General features: G+C 47.6%; 1 protein-coding gene across 3 annotated transcripts in view; it reads left to right on the top strand.

Annotated features, from left to right (window-relative positions):
- Nucleotides 1–12,182, top strand: part of LOC132567105 (transducin-like enhancer protein 2) — a 75,294-nt gene extending 63,112 nt beyond the window's left edge. For 2 of the 3 annotated variants that reach the window (XM_060232727.1, XM_060232726.1), the window contains exons 15-20: nt 439–688; nt 1,073–1,320; nt 2,797–2,944; nt 5,709–5,859; nt 10,194–10,270; nt 11,576–12,182. In XM_060232727.1, the coding sequence (XP_060088710.1) occupies nt 439–688; nt 1,073–1,320; nt 2,797–2,944; nt 5,709–5,859; nt 10,194–10,270; nt 11,576–11,683 (982 nt within the window). In that variant the 3' untranslated portion in view covers nt 11,684–12,182. Of the gene's footprint in view, nt 1–438; nt 689–1,072; nt 1,321–2,796; nt 2,945–5,708; nt 5,864–10,193; nt 10,271–11,575 lie in introns of those variants that run through there. The other variant, XM_060232728.1, reaches the window with a different exon arrangement.
- Nucleotides 12,183–12,509: the final 327 nt, after the last annotated feature.

Genomic DNA, 12,509 nt, shown 5'->3' with positions numbered 1-12,509 from the left:
TACAAATCCTCCTTTCTCAGTGGCATCTTTGAGTTAGTCCCTTTATTCCTTTGGCCCGATTGTACCAAGCACAAGTACGTGTGGAATGTATGATTACCCAGAATTAAACTTTATTGGCCTTAAAGATGCCACTGGACTCAAGCTTTGTTATGTAGAATGTTAACACTCCCAGGCTATCTCTGTGTCTTTCACCCTTTCCATTGACTGTGGAATTTGAGATTGTATTCCTCTTAAGCCTGAGTTCTGTCTTTTTTGCTCTCTTTCAAAAGCCCTGTATGAAGGATAGAAGAGAGAAACAATACTAATGTTATCATGATGAAGTGTGCAGTCATTTCTGCTATGTGGGCAGTTGTGCACTGTGTGAGTTTGGGGATGGACATGTCCTTTTCTAAGGTCCATTGGGAATTCTCTTTTGGGCTTCCTTCCCTGCTCTTCTAGGGCCTACTCTTTCCACGTGAGTGCCGACGGTCAAATGCAGCCAGTCCCCTTCCCACCTGATGCCCTCATCGGCTCCGGCATCCCACGACACACCCGCCAGCTCCACACGCTGACCCACGGTGAGGTGGTCTGTGCCGTGACCATCAGCAACTCCACCCAGCATGTCTACACGGGAGGGAAGGGCTGTGTCAAGGTGTGGGACGTGGGACAGCCTGGAGCCAAGACACCTGTTGCGCAGCTGGACTGCCTGGTATGTACGAGGAGCTGCCAGCTTCCAAGGGTTGGTCCCAGATGCTTCTCAAACCAAGGCTCTGCATACTCCAAGGGTTTGATGCAAAGGGACCCTGAAACATAGGGAGCCAAAGCCAGACTTACTCTATAGGGACTGCAGCTTTGTGGATAAAATGCACACTTTGCATGTTTAAAGTCCCCTGTTCAATTCCTGACATCTTCAGTTAAAAACGCAGTATAAGTTAATGGTTCAGCTTCTTCACAATTTCTGGTTGTGTCACAGCACATTCCTTAAGTTTCTAGCCCTCACAGCTGAAAGTGTGTGGTTGATTCTGGCTTCCAGTGGAGAGAATGGAAGAGTTTTAACGTCTGCCTTCTGACTTTCTACCCCACCCGGAACCAGAACAGAGACAATTACATCCGGTCCTGCAAGCTTCTCCCCGACAGCCGGAGCCTCATTGTTGGTGGGGAGGCCAGCACCCTCTCCATCTGGGACCTGGCATCTCCCACCCCCCGGATCAAGGCCGAGCTGACCTCCTCCGCCCCGGCCTGCTACGCCCTGGCCATCAGCCCCGACGCCAAGGTCTGCTTCTCGTGCTGCAGTGATGGGAACATTGTGGTGTGGGACCTGCAGAACCAAACCATGGTCAGGTGAGGTGAATGGCACTTGGTGCAGTCATTTACAGCTCTCTGAGCCACAAGCACATGTCCGCAGAGAAGGCTGCCTCACCTGCCTCCTCTCTGCGTGATTCACTGTTCTGACCTTGCCTCTTTCTGTATCATCCTCTGTTGTGGAGGTGAGCAACCACTCCACCTCTGCTTTGTGACCTTCAGATCAGTCCCTTGGAGGAGGCTGCTGGTTTTGTCTTTGTTGTGTCTCTGTCTGAGTTGCTTCTTTGGGCATGCCTCTTTCCAGTTAGAGGGACATGCTCAGAATAACAGCTCTAACAGAAACACCCAAATGGGTTTCTTCAGTGGCATGCCATTGTTACTCACACCCTTCATGTGCAAGAATGCCTTCAGCTTTAATTCAGAAATGTGACTCCTATGAAGGCATCTTAAATAGGACATGCCATAGTCATACAGCATTTGATCAATGAGCAGTGATGTTTAGGCTGCTGTGCCATGTACCTGGGACTAAGCTCTTTAAATGTAATAGGATTTTCTTTTGAGTAAACTGGGGTGCAACCAGATCTGAAGATTCTGACAGCATTTTATAGAAATGTCCAACTGAAAGTAGAACCTGCCAAGCAATCAAGAGAGGCCTAATGTTAGCCTAATGGAGGCAAGACTTTGGGATAGGACCGTTGTCTCTTGGTTGGGAAAGGCCTGGAAGTTTGGGGGGCTGAGCCTAGGGACAGCTTGGGGAGGGACCTCAGCCAAGGACAAGGCCTGGGGTGACCATATTTTGAAAAGCAAAGAAGATTGTAAGCCGCTGTTTCCCTACTGGCCACTCCACACAAGCAATCACTATGACAAATAGTTATTCCAACAATTCAAGCTGTGATTATTGCTACTCACCAGGGCTTTTTTTCTGGGAAAAGAAGTGCCCGAACTCTCTAGAGGGGAATGAAGGAGAAACACATAGGTGCTCAGTTTTTTTTGAGAATTTTGTTTCCACAAAGAGGTTAGGGGCACATATGAGAGGAGGTCTTCGGGGCACAATATTCCTAACCTTCCAACCCCAAAAGAGGATGTTTTAATCAGTTTTTTTAAGAGCCCAAAAGATTATAAACACACAAAAAAGAGGACATGTCCTTTAAAAAGAGGGCACTTGGTAGCTCTAATTAATAATGCCATATGGAGTCCACCCTCCAAAACAGCAATTTTCTCCTGGGGAACTAATCTCTGTTGCCTGGAGAGTGGTTATAATCCCAGGAGATCTCCAGCCACCACCTGGAGGTTGGCAGGCATGCTTCTTAGTATTTGTTATTCCAAGTCTTTTGCTCTTGGATGTGCAAGACCTGGACAGGCTTACTTAATGCTCACTAAGGCGATTGAGGGATGATCCACAGAAGGTGATACTGGCCAGAACCAAAGCCCAGATCCAGCAATCAGAGAGGAGATGGGCCAGAGAAAACCTGGCATTGTGTCCCACCCACGGCTTGTTCTCCATCATCCCTCCAGGCAATTCCAAGGTCACACAGATGGTGCCAGCTGCATCGACATCTCCAATTATGGCACCAAGCTCTGGACAGGGGGGCTGGACAACACTGTGCGGTGTTGGGACCTCCGTGAAGGCCGGCAGCTTCAGCAGCATGACTTCAGCTCCCAGGTGAGTGAAATGGAGAGGGTGGAGTCTTCGAGAGCATCAACTGAGAGAAAAGGGGGGCGGGGGGAAGCACTCCAACATTCCAATCAGCAAAGCATTGGGAGGCAGGCCTTAAAAGGAGTGGGGTCAGCTTTCACTGTTTTGTCCCACTGTTGAAGCTGGTGATGGGAAGTAGATTATAATTAATCATAATAATTAGTAATAACCATTTCAATGCAAGCCTAGTATTATAAAATTATGCATGTAAATCTTGGCTACCTCTAGAGGACTTATGGATATTAATGCTTCTGGATTCAAAGAGGAACTTTGTGTAGGTTTGTGTCTAGGGATGGCTGTTGTTAATACTAGTGTTTCAGGTAATTTTTTCAATACTTCTCTTATAATTTATTTTGAACAGCAGAGATTGTTTTTAAAAATGCATTTTTTATCCTGCCTTTGGATAGTTTGGTGAGAGCCAGTTTGGTGTAGTGGTTAAGTGTGTGGACTCGGGTTTGATTCCCCACTCCTCCACTTACAGCTGCTGGAATGGCCTTGGATTAGCCATAGCTCTGGCAGAGGTTGCCCTTGAAAGAGCAGCTGCTGTGAGAGCCCTCTCAGCCCCATCCACCTCACAGGGTGTCTGTTGTGGGGGGAGAAGATATAGGAGATTGTAAGCCACTTTGAGTCTCTGGTTTAGAGAGAAGGGCATGGTATAAATCTGCAGTCTTCTTCTTTCCAACACACTCAGATTAAAGCCAACACAAAACATTTTAACCTACACAGTACCCATCCCTTACTATCCTTTTGCCTTGTCTTAGATACAGATTCTTGCTGTGGAAGCTGACTGGGTAACTTTGGCCAGTCACAGACTTCCAGACTAACCCACCGCACATGGTTGTGAGAGGAGAATGATGTAAGCTGCTTTGGTGCCCCCTTCCACTGTGGAGAAAGACTGTCCTTTTCCTATGTAGAGGCTGCAAGGAAGGGGAAGGTGATGATCAGCTGAAGCCAGAGAGAAGGAAATAGGGTTGCCAACCCCGGGTTAGAAAATTCCTGAAGATTTAAGGGGTGGGGCTTGAAGGGATGGGACCTCAGACAGGTACAATGTCATTTCCTCATGAGGTATCATTGTTACCAATCCCCAGGTAAGGACAGGAAATCACTCAGAATTACAACTGTTCATCAGATGGCAGAGATCAGCACTCCTGGAAAAAATGGCTGGTTTGCAGGGTGAACTCTGTGTCATTTTAACCTGCTGAGGCTGCTTCTCTCCTGTTTTGATCTCAACTGTGGAGGACTATCCTTTTCCTACATAGATGCTGCAGGAGGGGTGAGGGGATGGAAAGCTGAGGTCAGATCAGTTCCCCTACAGAAAACAGCCACCTTGATGTGCATACTCTATGGTATACCATAACACAACCAAGCCACACAAAAAACCCCAGATCTTGCCAGAAGCTCACACTGATGCTAAACACCACAAGGCTGAATATGACAGGAAAAGGTTGCAAAAATTCACTGTAAACAAAAGGAATGCTGAACTTCAGCGTCTGTGCCCCCCCACCCCCCCAAAATTATCAGCATCTGTGCCCCCTTCCCCAATACCCTCCATAATTATTCTTCCTTATCTCCATTCTGGGCCTCTTTCAGGGCTTTGAGTTACCACAGAAATACTCTTAAGGAAGACTTTGATGAAAGGAACCTATATCTGGGTGCTCGCTGGTGGACTTTTCTTTGTAATATTATTGTATTTCTTTATAATGTGACAAAACTTTATGATCCTTGAAAATGTTTTGCTAAATGTGTTAGCCAGAAAAACCCAGTGTTTGTACCACCTGGAGGTTGGCAACCCTAGTTGGCAGGATGGGAGAGCCATGGTAAAATAAGGTGCCTAGAGCTGGCTTCTGGTGTTAGCGTGGGACTATAATATTATAAGACGACCACCTTAGGGAACCTGGAGGTGGAATGTGTCTGTGGAAGGCTCTCCTTAAATTGCTGGAAGTATCACTTAGCAGGATATTTTAAGACTCGATGTGGTCATTTTAGTGTCTCCTTGAGTGAGGAAAATGGAAGGTTTAAATTCATGTTAACAGGTATGAAACCAGGACAAGAAGGAATTAAGTATTTGGGTTTTTCTAAATTAGAAAATGGTGGAGGACAGATAGATAAATTTATTGTCATTGTTCTCAAAAAAGAAAATGAGAGCAACAAAATGAGGTGCTCTTCCACAAACATACCAACACATCAACACCCCCCCAAAAAGAACATATACATAGACCATTAAAATGCATCTAAAAACAAATAACCATTCATAACCCTGTTAGCCTAACCACGGCACTTGGATAGAAGCTACCCTTGAATCTATTTGCCAGGAGGGCCTGGCATGACTTGGTTCATGGGGTCGCAAAGAGTTGGACTTGACCGTGCAACTGAACAACAAATTAGAAAAAAGGTGATTTAGGGTGGGATGTATTAGAAATATATAGTCTGAAAGCTGTGGAGAAAGCAACAAAGAAGGAAAAATTGTCATGCTGATGCTAAAACTCAGGGTCACTTGGTGGAATTAATTGGCAGCAGATTCAGGACAGAGAGAAGGAAAGACTTTGCATGACTCATATTAAGCTTATGGGATTCACTGCCACAAGACAAGGTGGTTATGGTGTGTAAGAAAAACTGATGTGTGTGGGGGTGGAAGTCAAGTCACAGTCATAATAGTTGAATGCACAGTTAGGGAGGAAGCCACATAGCACACTTCATTCTGGCTCTGTGTCTCTCTTTGCCTGCACCCTAGATCTTCTCCCTGGGCTACTGCCCCACAGGTGAATGGCTGGCAGTTGGGATGGAGAGCAGCAATGTGGAAATCTTGCACGTGACAAAATCAGAGAAGTACCAGCTGCACCTTCACGAGAGCTGCGTCCTGTCCCTCAAGTTTGCCTCCTGTGGTAGGTGTGTGAGCCCCCCCCCCTCCCCGAGTGTAATGCGAAAGGGTTTTGATTTCATCTAGGTTTCAACCGGATTTTCAGTGGAGCCTGTAGAAATAGGTACCCTTCAGCAATACCTTTCTGGACAGCATGGGAAACTTTCCTTCTCATTCAGTTTGCAAAGCTCGGATTCACTGAACAAAACCAACCGGGGGCACATTCAGGACTTCACCCATCGCCTGATTAACATGTGGAACTCATTACCACTAGATACCAAGATGTCCATTTGTTTAGATAGTTTTAAAAGGTGATTTAAAAATCATGGGTGTTTACCAGCAACTACTAGCCATAGCAGCAAAACAGTACCTTCATCTTCAGCAATCTGCCACTGGATACCTAGGCTTGCCAGGCCCCCACTGGGACAGGGGACCCCTCACCCCGAGGTCCCTTCAGTGTCAATCAGCTGGCAGGAAAACTAGGCCTAGGCATCTGTTACTGGCAACTCTGTGATATCACTGCACAAGATAGTGCTCTGGGCAAAAACTCTATGGTAAAAATGACTTCTATCATACAGATTTTGCATCAATACCAGAACATCCCCAATGTTGCCAGCAACACAAGGATATTGCCTAGGCCTGTCTTTGCTCCCAATAGGTTCCCCTACCCCAGGGGGATACCTAGCAACCCTGTGGCCTGATCCAGCACAAGATCTGTCAACAGCTGCTAGCTATGACCGCTGAGTAGAGCCTCCATGTTTAAAGGCAGTCATGATGGGCCATGTCTGTGAGCTTTTATTTATTTATTTTATTTGGTTGATTTATATTCTGCCCTTTCCCATACGGGCTCAGGGCGGATCACAGTCATAATAGAACGGTTGAAATACAACCATAACTCAATAATATACAAGGAAAACCTAGCTCAAAAATATACACAAGTAGGCAGGCACATATTTCAGATGAAAAAAACCAAATATTTTGGCTCGTTGTAGTTTTATAGCCCATCGTGGGGGAGGGCAATAGATGGTACAAACAGTAGAATGGAAGGACGTCCGCCTGCCTCAGCTGCCTGGCGAAACAGCTCCGTCTTGCAGGCCCTACGAAATGGAAGTAAATCTGATAGGGCCCGGATCTCCACAGGGAGCTGATTCCACCAGGCTGGGGCCAGGGCCGAAAAGGTTGAGGCAAGCTGGACGTCCCTTAGGCCAGGGGTGGCCAGAAGATATTTGTTGGCCGATTGCAGCAGTCTTCGGGGCTCGTATGGGGAGAGGCGGTCCCACGGGTATGTCGGTCCTAGGCTGCGTAAGGCTTTAAAGGTCAATAAAGGTCAACTAAAAGGTCAACTAAAATTCTGAAGTGGATTCGGTACTCAATTGGTAACCAGTGCAATTTGCACAGCGTCGGCCGACTGCCTGCCCATAAAGGCAATCCAGTTACTAGCCATGCTGCCACATTTTGCACCAGTTGGAGTTTCCAGATCAGCCTCAAGGGCAAGCCTGCGTAAAGCAAGTTACAGTAGTTCAGTCTGGAAGTGACCATTGCATGGATCGCTGTAGTTAAGTCATGGGAGGTCAGATAGGACGCTAGCTGAAGATGATGAAATGCAGATCGTGCAACTGCTGTGACCTGGGCCTCCATAGAAAGGGAGACATCCAGTGTCACACCCAGACTCCTCACCTTCTGAGATGGCACAAGAGGAGCACCATCCAGGGTGGGGAGACGGATCTCTGATATTAGCCCCCCTTGGCTCAGGTACAGGACCTCTGTCTTAGTTGGATTAAGCCTCAGCCGGCTTAACTGCAGCCATCTAGCCTCAGCTTCTAGCGCCCTGGTCAAATGTTCCAGGGCGACGTCTGCATGGCTGTCCATCAGCAGATAAAGCTGGGTGTCATCTGCATATTGGTGACAACCCAGCCCAAAACCTCGGGCAATCTGGGCAAGGGGGCGCATATAGATGTTAAACATCATTGGCGAGAGAATAGCTCCCTGCAGCACACCACAGTCAAGTGAGTGCTGCAGGGAAATCTGCTCGCCAATTGCCACCCTTTGTCCCCGATCACAGAGAAAGGAGAACCACTGTAAGGCTTCCCCCTGAACTCCTATATCGGCAAGGCAGTGGGTCATTAGATCGTAATCGACCATGTCAAAAGCTGCTGAAAGGTCTAACAATAGCAGTGCTGACCCGCCTTGATTCAGATGCCTTCTAAGGTCATCAGTGAGGACAACCAAAGCAGTCTCCATCCCATGGCCAGGACGAAAGCCAGACTGGAAGGGTAGAGGTATCCTCCAGGAAAGCTTAGAACTGCTCTGCCACCGCTTTCTCAATTACCTTACCCAGGAATGGTAGATTCGACACTGGGTGGTAATTGGCCAGGACCATCGGGTCCAAAGATGGCTTTTTCAAAAGCGGACGAACCACTGCCTCTTTAAGTTTAGCTGGAAAAGTCCCTGTTTCCAGAGACAAGTTAACAATGTCAGCTAAAAGACCTTGGATACCCTCGCCACCTGCTTTAAGAAGCCAGGATGGACAGTGGTCTAATGGGCAAGTGGTTTGCTTCACTGCAGCTAAGATCCTGTCCACATCTTCCCGAGAAAGACGACTGAAGTGGTCCAACATGGGACCAGAGGACAACGGGCTTCCAGTTCTCGTACTGTATCAACTGTGGCTGGAAGAGCTTGGCAGAGAGTCAAGGTCTTGTCTGCAAAATAAGATGCAAAAGCCTCACAGCCTATATCCAATTTCCTAGCTTTTAGATTGCCTGTCGGCACTGTAGTCAATGAACGAATTATCCTAGATAATTGGGCTGGGCGCGATTTCGCTGACACAATGGAGGCCGCAAAGAATTCCTTCTTAGCAGACTTCACTGCCTTCTCATAGGTCTTCATAAACACTTTATAAGTTCTAGACTCCTTGTCACGCCAGCTTCTCAGTCTGGCCCCATCGGAGGCTGCCCGTTGCCAAATTATACTCCAGTTGAATGGGTAAAAGCCTCCAGGAATGAAAGCTGGTTTGGTCATGTTTCAGCATTCAGCTTGGTGCACTTAAAGGAAGAGCCCTGTGGCAGTTGGATCACACAGAATTGTAACTCCTATGATGGGTAGGGTTGCCAAGTCCAATTCAAGAAATATCTGGGGAGTTTGGGGGTGGAGCCAGGAGACTTTGGGGGTGGAGCCAGGTGACATTAGGGGTGGAGCCAAGATCAAGGCTGTGACAAGCATAACTGAACTCCAAAGGGAGTTCTGGCCATCACATTTAAAGGGACGGCACACCTTTTCAATTCCTTCCTTCCATAGGAAATCATGTAGGATAGGGGCACCTTCTTTTGGGGCTCATAGAATTGGACCCCCTGGTCCAATCTTTATGAAACTTGGGGGGTATTTTGGGGAGAGGCACTAGATGCTATACAGAAAATTTGGTGCCTCTACCCCAAAAAACAGCCCCCCCCAGAGCCCCAGATACCCGCAGATCAATTCTCCATGATTTTCTATGGGAATAAATCTCCATAGGGAATAATAGAGTGCCGAACCTGGAAATTGCAGCTGGTGCAGAACGCCGCCGCCCGGTTGTTATTGGGGCTCCCAAGATGGGAGCACATTCAGCCGGGACTTCAGGCTCTGCACGGGCTGCCAATACTTTACCGAGTTCGGTACAAGGTGCTGGTTATTACCTTTAAAGCCCTATATGGCCTAGGACCTGCCTACCTGAGGGACCGTCTCTTCCCACACATTCCCCAGAGAGCACTGAGATCGGGAACTCAAAATCTCCTGATTGTCCCCGGGCCAAAGGAAGCCCGTTTGAAAGCTACAAGGGACAGGGCCTTCTCCGTAATGGCTCCATCCTGGTGGAACCAGCTGCCGGAAGAGGTAAGGGCCCTGCGGGACCTTGCCCAATTCCGCAGGGCCTGTAAGACAGCTCTCTTCCGGCTGGCCCACAACTAACTGGCACTGAACTTGAACTGAGTGTAGCTGTAAGACTGCTGTATGACTTTAATGTTTACGTATATAACAAATGTCTAGATTTTAACTATATAAATTATGAAATGTTAACTTTTTTATGCTTAATTTTATATTTTATGTTAGTTTTTATATGTTGTAAGCCGCCCTGAGCCACCTAGTGGGAAGGGCGGGATATAAATTACAAACAAATAAACAAATAAAAATAGAGTTCCCAGCAGACATTTCCCTCCCCTCCCCCCGCTTTCTGACGACCCTGGAGCGGGGGGAGGGCCTCCAAACCGGGGGATCCCCTGCCCCCACCTGGGGATTGGCAACCCTAATGATGGGTCACCAAGATGCCCCCATACCTTGTTTGTATGTTACAAATTGCAGTCCTCAATGTGTCACCTTTTCACCCTCTAGGAAAATGGTTTGTCAGCACGGGTAAAGACAACCTCCTGAATGCTTGGCGGACCCCCTATGGTGCAAACATATTCCAGGTATGGGCACATACAGGGAGGGGGAGGGCAAAATGCTCTGCTGGTTGGGAAGGAGGACCCAGCGAGCCTACACCAAGAAGGCCCCTCCTGATGTGGAAGAGACTCTGGAAAGTAAGAATTGTTGGGCAAAGCCTCCCACCTTGGCTGTTCTCTGTGGTGCTGCAGGGGCCTATCTGACCATCTGGGAGGGACGGTGGCTCAGTGGTAGAGCATCTGCTTGGGAAGCAGAAGGTCCCAGGTTCAATCCCCGGCGTCTCCAAAAAAGGGTCCAGGCAAATAGGTGTGAAAAACCTCAGCTTGAGACCCCGGAGAGCTGCTGCCAGTCTGAGAAGACAATACTGACTTTGATGGACCAAGGGTCTGATTCAGTATAAGGCAGCTTCATATGTTCATATATGTTCATATCTTCTGAAACCAGCCACAATAACAGATGTCATAGAGACAAAGTCCCAAGCTAGCTTGATGAAGATCAATGGCCAGTGCTTTCAGGGTGATGTTATTGCATTGATAAAAGTATTTAGACAATTAAAAATGAGTAACCATATCCGTCTGTCTGTAGCTGTAGCAAAGAGCAAGAGATTCATAAAAGCTCATATCCTGCCACAAATCTGGTTAGTCTTTAAGATGCTACAGGACTCTTGCACTTTTCTAGACTATTCAAAGTACTTCTCCTTGTAACCTTCACAACAACACCGGAGGGTAGGTTAGATCACCCTATTGAGGTCAAAGCTGAGAGCGACACATCGCATCATTCACTGAATTCATAAGGTAGCTTTCGAGGCAGGGGACTAAGCAAAACAGACCACCCAGGGTACACAGCTCTCCCTTTTTCCACGTTACCCTCACAACAACCCTGTGAGGTAGGTGAGAGAGAGCACAGGATTCCAGACTCAGTGCAGCTTCCTGCCAGAAACTGGGTTTCCCCTCTCCTAACCCAGCACTCTAGCCAGCACACCAGGCTCTCTCAGCCACTCCGTTAGACAGTGTGTACACTGCCATTCTGTGGGAGCACTGTAATAATTCTGTGGGAGTATGGCAAGAATCACGGCATTGGCCCCAATTTGGTGAAATATCTGCAACCTTGGGGGTTTCTGATCTTCAGGAAGGCACAAGTTTGATCTCTTTAGGAAGGCAGCTCAAAGGAGGTATTTGTTAATTTCCTGCGTTGTGCAGGGGATTTGACTAGATGACCCTCTTCCAATGGAGGTCCCATTCTACTCTATGATTCAGAAGTTTAAAATAGCATCAAGTCTGTTCAAAGGTGAACACAGTGCACATGTCTCTTTCCCTGTATTTCTTTCACAGTCCAAAGAATCCTCGTCAGTTCTGAGCTGCGACATCTCTGCCAACAACAAGTTCATTGTGACGGGTTCCGGTGACAAGAAGGCAACAGTTTATGAACTGGTGTACTGAGGTGGAGAAGGCCTCACCCCTCAATGTCTCCTTCCTTATTGGCCACACTTTGTTTGGGATGACCACGAAGCAACTATGCTCACTCGAACAGCAGGTGACTCCCACCGTTCTCCCCAAAATTTGATCCAGCAGTTCTGGCAGCCATCTCCCCATTCCCCACATCTCCTCACAGCCATGTGGACTGGAATCTTGCCTGCCCCCCTCCCTTTTAAACATCAAATTCTCAGGAAACTGGATTCCACATCCAGAAGTTGTTCTCTGTTCACACACAAGGCCCCAGATTCTAACTAAGAGGGGAGCATCTCTGTGACTTAATTTGCATCACTGGTCTGTTGGAGAAAAAGGTTTCTCACCTCCTTAGGAGGAGCAAAGAAGGAAGCACCCTGTGGCTAGGAATTGGCATTCCTTTGAGTGATATCAGGGTTTTCCTTTCTTGGGGAGGGAATGGGGAGAACCAGTTGCTAATTCCTCTTGTATAATTAAATTCATTTAAACATTCCATCTCTGCTTCATTCTTATTAGAGATGAACATCTCCATTTCCCAGTTACTTGTAGGGGGAGGGGAAGGCAGAGGTTCAGGATGTCAGGAGGGACCTGGGGATCCCCCAGAATTCCTCATCTCCAGATTCCAGTGATCAGCCCCCCTGGAGATAATGGATGCTTTGGAGGGTGGGCTTTATGGCATTTGGGGATGGAGCCCCAAATCTCCAGGTGTCTCCCAACCTGGCAACCCTAACTGTGGTTCCTATGGGGGTTGATCCAATATAATTTCAACCATGACCTTTTTTGAGGGAACTTTCCACTTTCTGCTTCTTCCCACGACATC

This window comes from Heteronotia binoei, chromosome 2, assembly GCF_032191835.1.
Source record: "Heteronotia binoei isolate CCM8104 ecotype False Entrance Well chromosome 2, APGP_CSIRO_Hbin_v1, whole genome shotgun sequence".
Lineage (NCBI taxonomy): Eukaryota > Metazoa > Chordata > Lepidosauria > Squamata > Gekkonidae > Heteronotia > Heteronotia binoei.
Note: the sequence above shows the minus strand (reverse complement) of the source record. Positions and strands in the feature narration are given on the sequence as shown.